Genomic DNA, 17,657 nt, shown 5'->3' with positions numbered 1-17,657 from the left:
GCCCCACCCACCCACCCCCGTGCACACGCACAGGTGCTCCGCTCACCCACGAATGGACCCTGCCCCCCCCAACTGGTCCACAGCTTGGAAAAGGTTGGGGACCACTGTTCTAAGCACTGGTTCTTAACCTTGGGTTACTCAGGAGTTTTGGACTGCAACTCCCAGAAGCCTTCACCACCAGCTGTCCTGACTGGGTTTCTGGGAGTTGCAGTTCAAAAGCATCCGAGTAACAAAGGTTAAGAACCACTGTTCTAAAGGATTCCTGGAACAGATAAGTAGTCTGTTGTAAGGCAGTTAACTGTGTTTATAAATATGGTAGATAAGTGGCCAATGTGAATTTTGGAAACTTATCCCCAGACGTACAATATTTAATTTGTAGCCTGTTGCTCTCAGATTAAATATGGTAACTTTTAATATTAACAAGTCTGCCTGCCTGTCTGCCTGCAGAATCAAACTCCCAACCTCTGGGCTTCACAGATATATACCTAAACCAGGTATGTGTATATACACACACACAATCTGTGCACTTGCATCTCCCTGACTGATGCTGCTCTGGCTATGTGGAGTTTCTATCTCTTCATATACAGGCCACAACACTACCTTTCACAAGTTGACAAAGGGCTGCAAACTAACTGAACAACCCTACATCTTCCAGGTATCTTTAATACAGTGAGCAGGCAATATAAACGGCACTTACATGCTTATTTCCTTAATGTAATTTCTTCCTCTTTTGAAGGAACTATCACTGGTGGTGATTTAAGATATACATTTTTAATCTACACTTTATCTTAGCCAAAAAGCTGATACCTCAATCAACACAGGAAGTAAAATACAAATCCTAATTCGTACAGGTCTTTCAGAAAGTGATTCAGAAGACTGGGAAGAAACTATTATTGAATCTATGGCCTTCATCAGATTTTAATGAATTAAGTAAGAATTGAATAGAAAACATCTTCAGATAGATTTTTCCTCAGAAAAAAACCATTTAATTAAAAAAATCCAATGTAAAATTTAAAAATATAATTTAATTTTTTTAAAAAAAATATTTTTATGCACCCTACACATGGGGCAAGAGTTGAGTCTATGACTCCACTTGCACACAGTAGCAATAGTACCCAACCTCCCACCTTTACAACCTATGAAATGACGTAAACAACACACCTTTCCATCACTATAAAAGAGGGAGGAGGGAGGCAAAAGTTTAAAATGTGAAGGTGCTGGCATGCAGTGGACTGGAGGTGGGGTGGCTGCACCCTCTGGTTTTAAAGGTGGGCAGGCAGGCTGGAACCCCATTCCCCACTGGTCAATCAGGCCTGGTAGCCACCATCTCTGGTGCCACTGCCGGACCATGTGGCCACTGCCATGCCCGCCCCAGTGCCTGAAGCCTGGGTGAGCCATGCTCGGCAGCAGCTAGGGGTGCCCATGTAAGTCTGTTTTCAAATTAAGGTATACATTTCCCAAAGCCACAATAACTTCTTCTTCTTCTTCTCCTCATAATTAGCACCCAGTGGCTGGGATGATTTAATTTAGACTGTCAGCTGAGTAGGCAAAATAGACAGCAGTTCTCCCTTCTAGACAAAACATTGCGCCAGCTATATTCCAGGGGACTCCGCAACTTATAGTGAGACTGAGAAACGATGGCAAAGAACCTTCCCTCCAGACAAGCAGCCTGCCACTAATGGGCGAATCGACTTGATTTGTAATTTGTTCCCCAAATTACAAATCTAACATTCCTGTAGACAAAAAAGGCAGTCATTAGGAACAGAGTAGAAACCTCCTCACTCTCTTTCACACACATCAGTCCTCCCCTTCACATTTACTGGTTGACTTACTCCAACTCCCTGCTACCTACATTCAATAATGGTTTGATAAGCCTCAGTTGATGAAAAAGAGTAAGGGAACATTACACACATGGAATATATACAAGGGCTACTCAGCAGATAGGTTGACATCAGCTAGAAAGTTTGGATGGAAAATGTGGCCTCAGCTACCAGATGGCCTATTATTATATGACAACAATACAAGTCCATAAACACTTAAACAATACAATGCAGCAAATCTATTGCCTGAATGAATGAAAGGCACAGTTCATCCAGTCTGCAGCTGTGCTGGGAAAACCAGGGTAATGGATATGTGCACATCTTGTGTGCAATCAAAAGCAGGGCTGCATCTAAAATGTAATAGGCTGCATTCTGGGAATCTGTTTAAAAACAAGAGACACCAGGGATATGCTGACCGTTACAAGTATGACCATGTTTTAACATTTGATACAAAACATTAGAGACTATTGCACTGTTGTTACACACCGCAGAAGGCTTGGATACAGACCTTCTGGGCAAGAGCTGCAGGATTCTATACCCATGATCATCAGCCTTCCACACCTCAAACAATTTTCACACACCTCAACAAAAACCTACTTCAAGGTTTTCCTTCCCAGTCATACAGCCCCCATGGCCTGCATACGTAGAGGAAATTCCACAGAAGCACTGAAGAACCCTCACCATTATCATATCACAATGTGTTCATTAAACGTGCATACCTCATGTTGGTTTATAGCAACGTTAGGAAGAGCAACCTTCAGAACATGGCCAAACAGCCCGAAAAACCTTGAACTAACTGGAGGAAAGATGAGGTTCTACTAGTAACATATATATTACTAGTAGAACCTCCTCTTTCCTCGAGTTAGTTCAAAGCAGCATACACAGCTCTCTTCCTCCTCATTTTGTCCTCGTAACAACCCTGCGAAGTAGTGATATGAAGAGTTTGTGTGATTGGCCCACGGTGATCCAGTCGCTTTAACAGCCAATTGCACATTGGAGCTCACATCTCTCAAGATCTTGTTCAACATTATCGCTGCTATGCCAACCATGCTGATTTCTGTGACTCACTTGAAAAACACAATTCCACAGAATCACTTGCTCTTGGAAATTCTGAAAATTAGACTAAAGTGGGTGTAAGTGCTTACTTTGTCTCCACAACAATGCTAGAAGACAGATCAAGCTGAGAGACTATGGCCACTGAGTGATCTGCATGGCTGTGTAGGGATCAAGAGTCAGCCTCGTGAGGCCCTGTCACTCAGTTTAGTGGCAGCTCTGATAATGATGCTCTTTGATGGGGTTTTACTAAAACATAAAGACTGCTTCAGTACTTTCATATGATTGTGTTAATTGTATTGCAAAGATGCAACTGCTAATAGCCAATGGCTGAAATTGCATTCCTGGAGCCCCTTGCTCTTGAGTTGTTCTACTTAAATCATCAAGACACAAGCAACAAATGTTAAAATATATACTTCTTAAATATATTCTCGAAGGCTCAACTATCCCACAAAACTGCACCAGAGCACATACAGAGTTCTGACTCCTGTCCTCTGAAGATGTCGGCCACAGAGACTGGCGAAACGTTAGGAAGAACAACCTTCAGAGAACACGGTGAAACAGCCCGAAAAACCTAAAATAACCATATGTCTTAGATAGTTCACAAATGAGGGAGTCTTTGTAATGTGTCTGGGTACATAAATAGCAATCTATAAATAAAGGTAATAACGAATTTTAAGATGTCAGAGAGCAGACAGAAGAGTAGGAGTGTATTTAGTCTGGAAAAATGAACATTAAGTGGAGACAAGAAAGTGGTTTTTCTTTTCACCCTGTCCCCACAGCATAAGTCCTTAAGCTCAAAGTAAGAAATGGGAGAGGGGGAGATATATATTTTGCAGTTATCAATTCTAGGGGAAATTGCCAATAGAAAGAAGACTGGCAAAAACATCCCAGCCCATGGCACTGCTCTGCTTCTTTCATCCCAAGACTTCCTATGTTTTACTTGGTTTGCCCACAGTTTCCTGGAATCTTACATATCATTCTTTGGAGATGTCTGTTTAGCTTCCTCTGAGCTGTGTCTAAAACCATAACTAACTAAAATAAAAAAATTATTCTGTTTCTCTTTGAGTTTTCACTCTTCAGTGGAGAAGACTTTCTCGCAGAAATATCATCTGGATGTTAAAAATTCATTAGCTTTGCATTCCAAGCCAAGGAATAACAAACATGACAAATCCATTGAAATAAAAGGGATCTGTGTGGTCAATACAAAATAGAAATGCAAGAGGAGGCAATACCTTTATAGATCACTACAAAATAAAATAAAATAAAAATCATAATAACTGAACTTTTCCTGGATCAAGATCACTTTGGCAGTGTGAAGTACCTAAAGTCCAAATGTTCTTGGCAAGATGGATTTTTCCAGGCATGTCTTTCTTAGATGTAAGTCAGGAAAGATGTAGGCTGCATTAAGGTAAAGTTACAGCTAAGGCAGCTGTAGATTGGATACCACACTCTAATTCTGCAAAGAAAGAGGCACAGGCCATGCACACACACCTCATCATAATTTTGCCTTTCTTTGAAACAGACATGTCTCTGTCAGAACACGGCCAAAGAGCCTGAAAAAACCCACAATAACCAAGACATGTCTCTGCTTGGCACAGAAGAGGATGCCACACAGAAAACCCCAAGTCCTCCATCTGGGCATTGGGGTGATAATTATCTTGTTGGTACAGGGGCAGTGGCTATTTCTTGGTATCCTCATAATTCCATTGAAATAAAAGGGAGCCATGTGGTCAATACAAAATACAAATATATATTTTATTGACCACATGGCTCCCTTTTATTTTAATGGAATTATGAGGTTACCAAGAAATAGCCGCCTCTCCGACAAAAACAACCAACAAGAAGACACATGGACTCTTAACATCAGCAGAGCAGGACCATAACGACCATTAGGTAATATAATTTTGACTTTAATCTGACTCCAATCAGCTAAACCTAGTGGGTTTACTAAATTATCACTCCAAATCCCAGATAGAGGACTTATCCCAGATGGAGGACTCAGGTTTTCTATGTCACCAAGCACAGCCATGCCTGTTTTAAAAACGGGCCAAATGGGTAGTGTGTGCCTATGCCTCTTTGTTTGAAGAACTATTGTGATATCCAGTCCACAGCTCCCTCAGCTGTAACTTTAAAACAACAATTTTAATGCTTCCTGCATCTTTCCTTACTTATATCTAAGAGAGATGCGCCTGGCAAAATCCATCTTGCCAAGAATGTTTGGACTTTAGGTTCTTCACACTGGTACAAGCCTGATGAAGTGGTTCTTCATATGGAGATGCCAGACATTCCATGGCTCCCACAATTTAATACGTGGTGGGGATCCTCTGCCACTCCACATGATGTTGAGCTTCCCCTCCGATAAGCCCCAATCATAACTGGAGCTGTTGTACATCCACATGTGGGATGACATGGATTCCCTCATCCTTCAAAGGACTTCAAACCTATTAATTCCCTGCAACAAAGTTCCTTTAAAAATCTGGGGATTTTATAGTGGAATTGACTTTTTTTATGTTACCAGTAAGTTTTAAATTATCTGAAGGGATATATTTCTATAACTTGAAAGAGGAACAATTGATATTGTTATGATATCTTATCAAATTCTATTCATTTCTCACCATGATTTGCTCCCCTCAACTTGCTAGATGCCAGCTTCTTTCTTATATCTACATGCCAGTGAAATGGTTACTTCACCCTCACCTACTGTTTGCTATCTATCAATGGGTTATTGATTTTTCTACCAGTGGGTGTTGTTAAAAGCATCATGGCAGAGAGAGGCAAGAAGAGTCAATTGCCAGTCAAGTTATTATTATATATTGCTAGTATTCTCCCAAAAGAACAAGAGGGAATATGTAAGGCAGTATGCACAATAGGAGTGGGTAACCTCAGCACTGTACAATGAGGGGCCAAAATGTGAATAAGAAAGCAAGAGGAAGGACATGCCTGACACTGCAAATCCTCAAGGGGTGTGTGTGTGTGTGTGTGTGTGTGTGTGTGTGTGTGTGTGTGTGTGTGTGTGTGTGTGTGTGTGTGTGTGTGTGTGTGTGTGTGTGTGTGTGTGTGTGTGTGTGTGTGTGTGTGTGTGTGTGTGTGTGTGTGTGTACACACACAAACACACACATATACATGTTTACAGAGGGGAAACTCTGCTTGAAAGAACAGTGTAATAACTCTTTCATTTTCACTGCAAGAAGCTCACAGTGTCTGAATTACCACAGTGCTGCTCTTTCTTGATAAAGGCAGAAAGAATCATAATGGTTTGACATCCAGCAAATAATCTAGGTTTTGTTAAGAATTTCAGAATCTTTTAGAATTCTATTGAAGGGCAAAACTGTGCATTCCCCACAGTTTGTCCTCTGCTCCCCCCATTCTTTCAGGTGCGGTGGAAGATACTATCCCATTACTGTCCTATCACATATGTTTAGGTAAAATTCTGTGAAAGGGGAAAGGTGGAGGCCACATTTGTCTTTTGGTGGCCCTGAATTTGCCTTTGGGTGGCACTTTGCATCAGCTGTGCTCCATTATCCTGCGCTTGGAGATATGGCCGTTCTCAATAGCAGTTCCTCCTCAGAGACTCCTCTTCTTTCCAGAGGGGATGGTCCTCTTTAGAGGGGCCAGCTTCTCCACTCTTTTTCTCTGGGGGAGCTGCCACTGTGACCTCAACCCCCTCTTTTGCCCTTGATTCCTCCAGCTGTGGCATATCATTCAAAGGAAGACTGTACAAAGTAGAGTCTATAAGATTCTGACAGGAATGCACAGTTTTCCTCTTGGTGATTCAGCTGTCTTGCTGTTCAGTGTTCCAAGAAGAGAGAAACAATATTTCCTTTCCAACAGTAAAGTTGAAGGAGGTTAATCTTTTCTCTTTTTTTAAACTGATTAATCAACCCTGAAGGGGCAAGGATTTGGAACATCCTTCTGCTTAGTTATTTAAATAACACCCCCCACTCACGATGGTGAACATTTGAACAGTCTGGCTCTTATCGAACATATGTAATTGCTGGACAAAAGGGTAGCCAGCATAGGGGAAAGTCTACTAAGTACTAGGGACAAGTGCATGAATATATCCTCAGAAATCTATGTTCTGTTTTTGAAGTTTTAAAGCAAGTAAACGGTTGTCATTTACAGATACACTCCAGCCTGCTATTCACAGAGAACTTCCTGATGAGGCTGTGGGTGTACTACATGCAGAAGAATGAAAGCAGAGTGGCTCTAACAACTACTCTAACCATCCATGAAGAACATCCTTCTCTGATTCGCTCTGTGACAAACATCTGGCTGTTAAGATTAGAATCATAGAATCATAGATTCTTAAAAAAGTTAAGTTGGAAGGGGCCTACAAGGCCATCAAGTCCACCCCTCTGCTCAATGCAGGAATACAGTCAAAGCATATCTGCCAAGTGATTAAGTTTTCCTTGAATGCCTCCAGTGTTGGAAATTGCCCAAACTGTCCACGCTTTTCTAGACAGCACCCTAAAAGCTAAAGCATGAACCAAATTCCACCATCATCTGGCACGGATGATAGGTAAGATTGGGATGTTGGGAATTAAAGAATGTCAGGAAGAAATAAAGACTTGTCAATGCTGTGCTGTTTCTCCTTTTCACTCTCATACAGGTTACTAGCTGTGAAGCCGGAGAGTTCAGTTCCCCATGGTGCATTCCAGAAGAGCCAACTTGGGTGACCTTGGGCAAGCTGTACACTCCTTGGGTACTCCCCCCCCCCCGAAGAAGAGAATGGTAAACCATTTCTAAACCCTGAAAAAGGTTACCATAAGTGAGAATTGCAGTTCCACTTATACTGTGAATGTGGCTGACTTCCAGAATCACAGCTTCATGCCTTACCTCTCTGCTGGATTGTGACCCAAATAAAAGAAAACAGATGCCAAGCCATAAAGTTTCATCATTCTGTATCATGTGTGTTTAAATTAAAATTTGAACACAAAAATTTTGAATAGGTAGTGTCATCATTCTTTTTCATTTCTAGCACGTCATTAGAAGAGGAACTCTCTTAAGAAATAAAACACATCTGTTTCTCATTGTACAAATACATAAACTTGGGAATAAACTCTATTAGACTCATGCATTACATGAGCCATTCACCTGAATACCCCCATAGACCTTGGGTGGAACACAACTTCCTAGCCTTTTACTCAGTGGGTGGAGCCTAAAACCAAAACTCTTAAAGTTTTTGTAGGAGACTTATATGAAAGCTACAGGTCACTTCAAGAATCCTCTTTCTAAACCATCTGTTCCATGTTTTCTTCCTTTTATTATTTCTGCGCTTTAGCATCCAAATTGCCAGTACAGACAAAACCCATGGCTCCTGATTTGTTTCCAGGCTGAATTCAAGATGTTGATTCAATCTAACCTATAAAGCCCCAAATGGCTTGGGCCCAAACTGTCTAAAGGACCACATCTCACCATAAGTGCCTGCTTCAGCATGAAGATCATCAGAGAAAGACATCTCTTGGTCCTGCCACTTTCACAGGTGCATCTGATGGGGACACAGAACAGGGCCTTCTCTGTTGCTGCTCTCAGACTTTGGAACCCCCTCCCACAAGAGACTAATCTGTCCCCATCTTTGCTGTCCTTCTGCAAGCAGGGGAAGACCTTTCTCTTCAGGGAATCTTTCCCTGAGCGACTGACTGTCTAAGTGGGATTTTTGAAATAGATTGTTGTGCCTTACTGCTTTGGATGTGTTTTAGTGCTGCTTATATTTTTTATATAGTATTTCTTTGATCCTGTTTTGTCATTGTATACTTACTAAATTTTACTTGAAATGTTGTCTTTTGTTGATGAAAGTCATCATGGGTATTTTTAAGGGGAAAGGTTGGGTAAAAATATTTTTAATTAATTAATTAATTAATTAAGAGCTGCATTCTATCAATTTTAGTGGGACTTACTCCTAGTAAATTTATATAGGCCTTCAGCTTAAAATATATATATATATAACCCACATATTGGTCCTGCCATCTTCACATCAGAGACCACTTTTCAGGCAAAAATTGAAATTTCAAAGTCATTTTGTTCTTATGGAATTATTAGACCACTGTTGCTGATTCAAGAAGTATAAGATTCTTCTTATCTTCTAAGATGACTTTTTTTTTTTTACATTTCACAGAATCAAATAATTGTAGAGCTGGAAGGGGTCCCAAGGGTCCCAAAGCCCAAATACCTGCTGGCCAGCTTGTTGAACCAGAGTATCCCTAATAAGTGGCCATTTAACCTCTGTTTAAAAATTTCCAATGAAGGAGAGTATACCGCTCTCAGAGTCAGTCCATTCCATTCTTGAACAACTCTTACTGTAAATAATTTCTCCCAAATGTTTAAGTGTAATCTCCTTTCTTTTAATGTTAATCCAGATCATACCACTGAAAGGCTTGCTCCATCTTCCATGTGACACCCCTTCAGAGTGTGAAAAATGTTTATCATATTGCCTCTCAGTCTTCTCTTTTCCAAGCTAAACATAAGGCTTGATTTCCAGACTTCACCCATTTTGGTCACTTTTCTGTTCCAGTTTGTCAATATTCTTCTTAAACAGTGGTGCCTGGAACTGGACACAGTATTTCAAGTGAGATCTGACTAAAGCAGAATGCAGGAGTATATTCACCTGGATATTGTACGTCTGTTGATGCATCTTAATATTACATTTCCTTTTTTGCCACTGTGTCCCACTGCTGACTCATTTTTACCCTGTGCTCTATTAAGACCCTCTAGTCCTTTTCACATATACTACTGCCAAGGCAGTTGTCCCCATGTTATATTTAAATGCCTATTATTGACTGGCCACCAACTCTTCAACAAAATTCTCAGTTGATACTTATTTCTTGGAACATCGCGGGTTGGCAAGGCAAGCTCCTGGACCCCTCTTTTCAACACTTTATTAGGGGATATGATATAGTATGCCTCCCTGAGACTTGGGAGACAAAAGACCTGGAGCTAGATGGTTTTACAAATTATACATTGAAAGCTGAACCAAGTTCCAGGGATGCAGAGCCAAAGGAGGCCTTGGGGTGTTACTTTCTACTAAGCTTCGAGCCACCAAGATTAGCTTAGCCACAGTACCCAATATGGCAATGTCTCTGGTTATTAAGCTTCAATGTTTTACCCTTTTGTTTATTAATGTGTATCTTCCTCCACTCCAGCATAAGCAACAAAATAAGGATAGGTGGGCAGACCTGCAAAATTTTATTAGTAGAATGACATCTTTACACCCCAAGGCATCTGTAATACTGACAGGAGACTCTAACGCCAGAATTGGTCAACATGATGAAGCCCTTTACCATCATTTTGGTGAACACGCTCCTGAAATGGAAATGGGACATCCGATCCCTATTAGACATTCCAGAGATCAGATTTGTAACTATTCCAGTCTATGTCTTTTACAGATGATAAATAGCTTGGATTTAGTGCTATTAAACGGAGGAGTGGAAGGGGATAGATCCAGGGAATATACCTTCCTGGGAGGGTGTGGTGCTTCAGTTATTGATTATCATTTCCTGTGACCTGTTAAATCTGGTACTCAGTTTTGAAGTTGGTACACGCACAGAGAGTGACCATCTCCCCCTGATTACAATACTATCTGGTCAGAGCCAGAATGTTCATGCAGATTCCGAACCGCAACTCAGCACAGAGGCAAAAATTGGAGTATCTCGGGCGAGATGGTCAGCCAAAGCAGAGTATGTTACAACTGCATTCCTGCATTCAGAAAGCTGTCTCAGAGTGCGGGAGTCCCTTCTGAAAACAAGTTCTCCTGAAATGGTTCTTAAACTATATCAAGAGATAGTCACAGCACTACAAGGATGTTTGATTCATAAAAAATCCATAAGACAGGATGCCCCTTTTTGTAGAACCCATAGATCCAAACCATGGTTCGATCAGGAATGTCTGGAAATGAAGTATCTACTATTAGAAACTTATAAGAGATATAGGGAATCAAACCTGCCATCCCTGCCACCTAATTGGTTTCAGTTAAAGAAAAAAATATAAAAAGCTAATTAAGGACAAAAAGAATTTGGCAATGAAGATGAGTTGGCAGAAATTAATTGTAGCATCAAGGTTACATGACTCTGTTACCTTCTGGGAAATAGTCTCAAGAGGGTTAGATGGTCAAGCAGGTGGAGCAAATTCATACATACCTGTTAAGACCTGGGAACTATAATTTACTGGTCTATATGCTGCAAAACAATCCGGACATTTGACTCCAGAAACTGCTTCCTATGATCTCCCTGACTGGCCCCCAGTTTCAATCTCTGAAATCACCAGACTTCTTGCAAAGTAGGCAAAGCATCTAGGAGTGATAACATTCCTCCTGAGATTCTTAAAGCCAATATCAATTGGTGGGCCCCAGTATTATCAACGCTATTTACATGCATCGACCAGCTTGCACGTATACCAGAGGACTGGGGACTTGCTATCATCATTCCAATTTATAAAAAAGGGAAAAGAGTTGACCCTGCAAATTATAGGCCGATCAGTTTGCTAAGTGTTATCAGTAAACTGTATGCCCACCATCTTCTTGAGAAATTACATAGTTGGATGGAAGAGGAAAATCTTTTAGACGATGTGCAAGCAGGATTCAGATCAGGACACCCTACAGGAGATCATGGTATAGTTTTACAACATCTGGTGGATAAATATTCATTTAAGACCAAAGGAGCACTATATACAGCCTGTATTGATTTCAAGTCCGCATTTGATATGATCCCACGACACAGGCTTTGGCAGCAGTTGGAGACAACCAACATTGATAGGCGGCTCCTGCTCCTGATTCACTGCCTCTATGCAAAAACGAGGTTGAAGGCCATCCCCACATATGCTGGTGTCAAACAAGGCTGTGTATTGGCTCCCACTTTGTTTAACATCTATATTAACTCCTTGGTTAAGAATTTATCTGGAACCAACTTTATCCCCCTAAACTAGCAGACAGACCAATATCTCCTCTTTTATACGCAGATGATGTTGTACTTCTCTTATTAACCTGTGTTGGCTTACGGCGGTTATTAAGAGCCTTGGGCAACTATTGTAAAACTGAGGAGTTAGTAATTAATTATGATAAATCAAAAGTCTTCGTGTTTATTAGGAAACGGATCACACATAAATGGCAAATAAATGACCATCCAATTGAGCAAGTCAAATCATATAAATATCTGGGTGTGATCTTCCAGTCCTCAGGATCTTGGGAGGCTCAATTATCCAATGCAATTGCAAATGCTCAGAGAAGTATTAAGTCACTCTTATGTTTTTTCTTTGCAAAAGGACGTCAGCATATACCATCAACCATTCAGGTCTTCAATGCCAAGGTGTTAGCACAGATGTTATATGGTGCACAATGGTGTACTTACTGAAATTTTAGTGCAATGGAGTCCACTAAAATGAAATTTCTGAGAACTATCCTTGGACTCCCGAGTTGTGTGCCAAATTCAATTTTATGACTAGAAACAGGCCAGATGTTGATAGAGTCTCGGGCATGGATACTTAAGCTGAATTTTTGGCTAAAAATGTTCTTCACCCCTGTGGGGTTGGCTCCCTTAGTGCTAACTGATAAGTTTCAGTCCAGATGGAAAAGATCTATGAATGAGAAATTAAATAATTTGGGCCTCTCAAGAAGTGCTATTTTGTTAATGGGCTATACAAAAGCAAAACAGAAACTACACCAGCGCATCACAGACAATGAGCTGCAACACCATGTCAGCATAGCTACGGCCCATCCAGGTTTTAGAGATTATGGTCAGGCATTTTTACCTGCAAGCTATTTGAATATTCTGACCCTTCCAAAATATAGAAAAGCTTTTACATTAGCTAAGTTTAATGTACTTCCTTCAGTCCTGCTGGAAGGTAGATACAAGAACATTCCCTATGAAGAGCGCTTATGTCCTTGTGAAGCTGGTCTGGTGGAGACAGTTGGCCATGTTCTGTTGTATTGCTCCTTCTACACTGGTTTCTGTGACACTTTTATTAGTCAAATTTTGCAAAGCATCCCTGGAAGAGATCATGAGTACTATGCATGTTATCTGCTGGCAGACCAATGTCCATCAGTAACTATTAAAGTGGGCAGCTTCTGTGCAGCAGCACTAGTCTGCAGGCATGAAATGTTGCCTTAATCTTCTAGATATATACATGTATGGATGCATATATGAATATGTATGTATTGGGGGTGGGGTTATGCTTCTAACAATTATCTATGGAATTTGTTTCCCTGGGAGTCTGCCGCACACAATGTATATTGTAGCTGTGTTGATTCTTTTTATTGTTATGCAGTTGTTCTGTGTTACTCACATTTGCTCTGTTGATCGTACAAATAAATAAATTACAGTGGGGTCTCTACTTAAGAACTTAATCCGTATTGGAAGGTGGTTCTCAAGTGGAAAAGTTCTTATGTAGAATCTGCATTTCCCATGGGAATGCATTGAAAACCATTTAATCCGTATCTGCTCTTTTCTGTCCATAGAAACTAATGGGAAGCTGCTATTCCGTCTTCTGCCACTAGAGGGGGATATTTTTTCTTTTTTTCTTAGGTCAGGGAACAGTGTTAAAAGCACTTCTGAGGAAGCTAATTTTGAAGCAATGGAGTGAAAACCAATTAATCCGTTCTGGCTGTTTTTTTGTTATGTAGAGGTGCGTTCGTACATTGAAGCATTAGTTCCCATAGGAACTAATGCAAAGCTGGTTAATACGTACTCTACCACTAGGGTGAGAATTTTTTTTAACCTAAGATGACCTAAGGTTAAAAAAAGAGCAGGAAAGGTTTTTTTTCCTGTTCTTATCTAGGATTTCTGTTTTCAAGTAGAAGCAAAATTTAGCAAACGGAGCTGTTCTTAAGTAGAATTGTTCTTAAGTAGGGACGTTCTTAAGTAGAGACCCCACTGTAATTATATTTGTGAATTTTGTTTTTCTGTGTAAACACGGAACTTTACATTTAAAAAAATTGCCACATTTCAGGTTTGTCTATTTTCACTGGTTCGATCATTATACTCACACATTTAGATGAATCAATTGTATGAAGTAACTTGCACCGTTGTTTGCTGATGAATGTTAAGCAATTAATGAATCAGAAAGTGTTCTTATCTTTCAGAGAGCAGACTGATGCATTAACAACCTTTCTTTCAGAAGAAGAAAGAAACCAGGAAACCCTCTATATCTGAGATATATTGCAATATTTCAGTTTCTGATATCCAAAAATACCATAATATCTTATTATGTTCAATCAATTAAAAATGAGACAACATACAGAACAAAAGAACTCAGCAGCAATTTGTCTCACTTGGAGACAATTAACTACTGATTATTATCTCATATATTATTGCAACTATTTCTGTTGAAATATTCTCTTTCCCACTTACCTCTTTCTGACGGTATTTAATTGCCAGTTTCAACCTTGCCAGATCGTTACCATTCTGCTCTTCTATGAGACTGTTATCATCTCTGTAATTCAGAATAATTTCAAGTTCCCTTGAACTCCGGGTCTGGTCCAAGAGGTCTTTTGCAAACTGCTTACATTGCTGTGACAATTCCTCGTATTCAGATTTAAATTCATTTTCTACTTTGCTCAGTTCTTGAAGTTCCCAGCTTAGCTGGAAGGCTGTAAGAAAAGGATCCTCACTCGACAGGGCAATCAAAGATGGACTTGCAAGAGCTCGATAGATGTTTAACCTGGATCGGGAGTGACGAAGGCTGTCCACATCTGAGCTGGAGACACATTCCACACAGTTACAACGGACTTCGTGTGGTCTGGGGACCGAAACACCTTTTTGTACTAGAAGTTTTACAATCTCATAATTGTTTGTATGGGCAGCCAGGATAATTGGAGTAATGTCCGGTGTAAATTCTGAGAATTGTTTATCCAGAAGTATGGGTGGCACCTGTAGGAGGAACAGTAGATCAATTTATATTAGACAACTGATCTGTAAAATAACTGCAAGATGCAAACATGTGAAGCATCATCACATACTCAGAGATGGAACTACAGGCTTCTAAAGGAGAATGCATCTCCCATCCAGAACAGGTGAGCCTGAATAAGGGATCCATTCATGGTAAGCTCCAGTAATAGGAAAAGTTTACATGACATACCATATTATAGGATAGTTTGTTGGCAATGGGGAAGGCATTTGGGAGACTTAAGGAGGAAATATGAAATAAAGACTGCTATTATGAATAGGCCTTGGCCAAAATGATTGACTGAGCTGTTTTGTGCCCCAAATTGTGCTATCTCATAAACAAAATGTCTTCAAACCGCTGGGACCCTTTTTTTTTTCAATGACAGAATGCAAACTGGAAATTGTTTAAGGAGGATGGTGGATTGGGGGAAAAAAATGTGATGGCATCATGTGTTTCCATAGCATGGCAGTTGCTAGTCCATAGCGATATGCACAAGGGGAATCATGGCCTACGAAGAATTGCCCTGAACACATCATCTGTACATGCTATGTTGCTGTGTAACTGTGCTCTTGCAATGATGCGAGGGCATATTACAAAGGCATCTTGCAAAGCCCTGTATCCATGGAACCAGTCATCTCTTGAAGACACAAAATGCAGCAGCCACCTTTCTGACAAAGCTGGTCTGGTCAGTGCCTGGATGGAAGACTACCTGAGAGAGGCAACATACACGGAAATCGGTAACATAGATTTGGTCCCATAAATAAGTTTGGATGTGCAGAACAAAAATAATGAAAGTTGTTTAAACCAACAAATGTTATTTAATGTTCTTCTTGAATGCATTTTTTGCTCTTACCAATTCCATGCAAAGATACCCCACTATTTTACACATATAAAGATTATTATGGCCCTACGACATTTCACTCCCTCCATGCAGGACCGGCATCCTCAGATAGCCAACGGAGCCCCTTGCCCCATGGTTGCCCTTTGTTTGCCCTTAATGTAGGTAGGCAAATAGTGATTATGATGAGAACCAGCAATCACTGCTACTCATAAGCTATTGAGAAGGACAAAGTGGGAAGTTAGAGACACTCTCTCTTACCACCCCTGTTCACTCACTAGCTCGCTATATGAATAAAGTTCCTGCAAATTAAAGAACAGCAGCAGGTCCAGCCACAATTTGCTTGCTGATTCATCAACTTGCTGGCAGTACCAAGGTGGTGACCAGGGGAGCCTAGGACTGAATGACATGGTGACCGGTTGACCCATCAAATTTGTCAAAGAAACCTGGGGCAGATTTTACATTGCTTTTGTGCTTCTCTCTCCTCATTCTCTCTCTCTCTCTCTCTCTCTCTCTCTTGCACACACATTCCCTGCTTTCTCTCCCTTCTCTCTTTATAGTGCAGTCTAGTTCTTGTTCATGCTGCAGAGAAAGAGCCAGAATGGGCATTTTTAATGAAACTGAGTCACTGTGGATTTTATTTTTACATTGCCTGCAAACCAAATGAAGCATGAGGAAATGGCCTTAGGTGTTCTGCGTGACAAAGGCCTTGTTGCATGCATACGTTCTAATAACCCTTTGCTAAACACTTTACAGCCAGCTGGTTACTTTGTCTGACTTATTAATAAAAATGCTGCCTCCACGTACATTACATCCACTTCCACCTATCAGTCTACAAAAACCATTAGAGAGATTCAAGTACTTCTATGCCATAAGGACAAAACCATTGGAAAATTTAGCATTCTCACATGCAACCTAATACTGTACAGAAAATTAACATGACTGTTCGTTTCTCTTACTAACCAATTAGCAAGGCTCTTTCTCCTTCCCTGCTAAAAAAACAAAACCCTCCTCTTGTTTTTCCTTAATTAGCATGTTTACTGTTCTTTTGTTTTTGAGTTCAGGTGCTTTTCCAGGAGGTATGGAGGCACACACACTGACTAAACATTTCTGTACCGCATGGAGTAATTTCCCTGCATCGTGGGCTGAGAAACCCATTGTACTGTATTTTTACTTCTTTTATTCTCCTTTCTTCCTTTAACCTCCGACACTGTGAAGACTACAGAAACAATGAGTAAATGTGTGTATCTTCCTTCTCTCTCCCCCCCCCGCCCACCAAATGGTGTTTCAGTAATTATGCAAGGTGGTAATTACTCCACAGAGGTTTGTTCTTGGGAGACTTGCTGCTAAATTCTAACGCTTGCTGTCCTTCCATTGTGCAATAAATTTGGCCATAGTCGTACTAGCGAAATATTCCCCTGTGGTTATGCAACTTTTGTGTTCCTGTCATGCTTTGAGTTCACACAGCATTTATTCCAAGATGTGCGTCCCAATGTGTTTTTGGGTTACTAAGTCATTTCCTTCCAACTCAATAAGTACCTAGCACTTCTTGTTGAGACTGTCTGATAGAAGTTAAGTGATGCATCGACAAAAACACCACCGGGGGGGGGGGCATTTTAAAAGGACATGCACAGTGACAGTAGTCACAAAAAAGTTGTGACAAGATCATTCACACATGCAACAATGCAACATAAAAAGAAGTTCTGCAACAAAAAAGATAGAAGCCTCTGGTCCAGCAAGAAATGATCTGCAGTTAGCATGCTTGCCCAGTAAATGACTCGCTAATGGCCATGCATCATGTCACTGCAAATTTAAATTGAGAAATCAAAGGGGGAGAACTGGAAGACATTTTTGGTGTAATCACAGACAAAGAAGAATCCCATACAGTCCTAAAAATCCCATCAAAAACAGATCTCAAAGTGGCAGCAGAAGGGAGAAGCATCATCACCAACTGGTGTCCCAAGGTTGCCCATTTCAAGTTTTCTATGATATTCAAGTCATTTTCCTCCTCCAGCTCCAGTCAACAGATGGACTGCTAATGAACACAGTGGAGGCTTTTAATGTGTGGGATT

General features: G+C 40.6%; 1 protein-coding gene across 10 annotated transcripts in view; it reads right to left on the bottom strand.

Moving 5' to 3' along the window:
- TRPC4 (transient receptor potential cation channel subfamily C member 4) overlaps positions 1-17,657 on the bottom strand; it is a 309,107-nt gene that overhangs the window by 71,696 nt on the left and 219,754 nt on the right. For 9 of the 10 annotated variants that reach the window (XM_078386691.1, XM_072991667.2, XM_072991669.2 and 6 more), the window contains one exon: positions 14,213-14,731. In XM_078386691.1, the coding sequence (XP_078242817.1) occupies positions 14,213-14,731 (519 nt within the window). Of the gene's footprint in view, positions 1-14,212; positions 14,732-17,657 lie in introns of those variants that run through there. The other variant, XM_072991671.2, reaches the window with a different exon arrangement.

The sequence above is a fragment of the Pogona vitticeps genome, chromosome 2 (assembly GCF_051106095.1).
Source record: "Pogona vitticeps strain Pit_001003342236 chromosome 2, PviZW2.1, whole genome shotgun sequence".
Classification (NCBI taxonomy): Eukaryota; Metazoa; Chordata; class Lepidosauria; order Squamata; family Agamidae; genus Pogona; species Pogona vitticeps.
The sequence above is the reverse complement of the archived record's forward strand: the minus strand, read 5'-3'. Positions and strand labels throughout refer to the sequence as shown.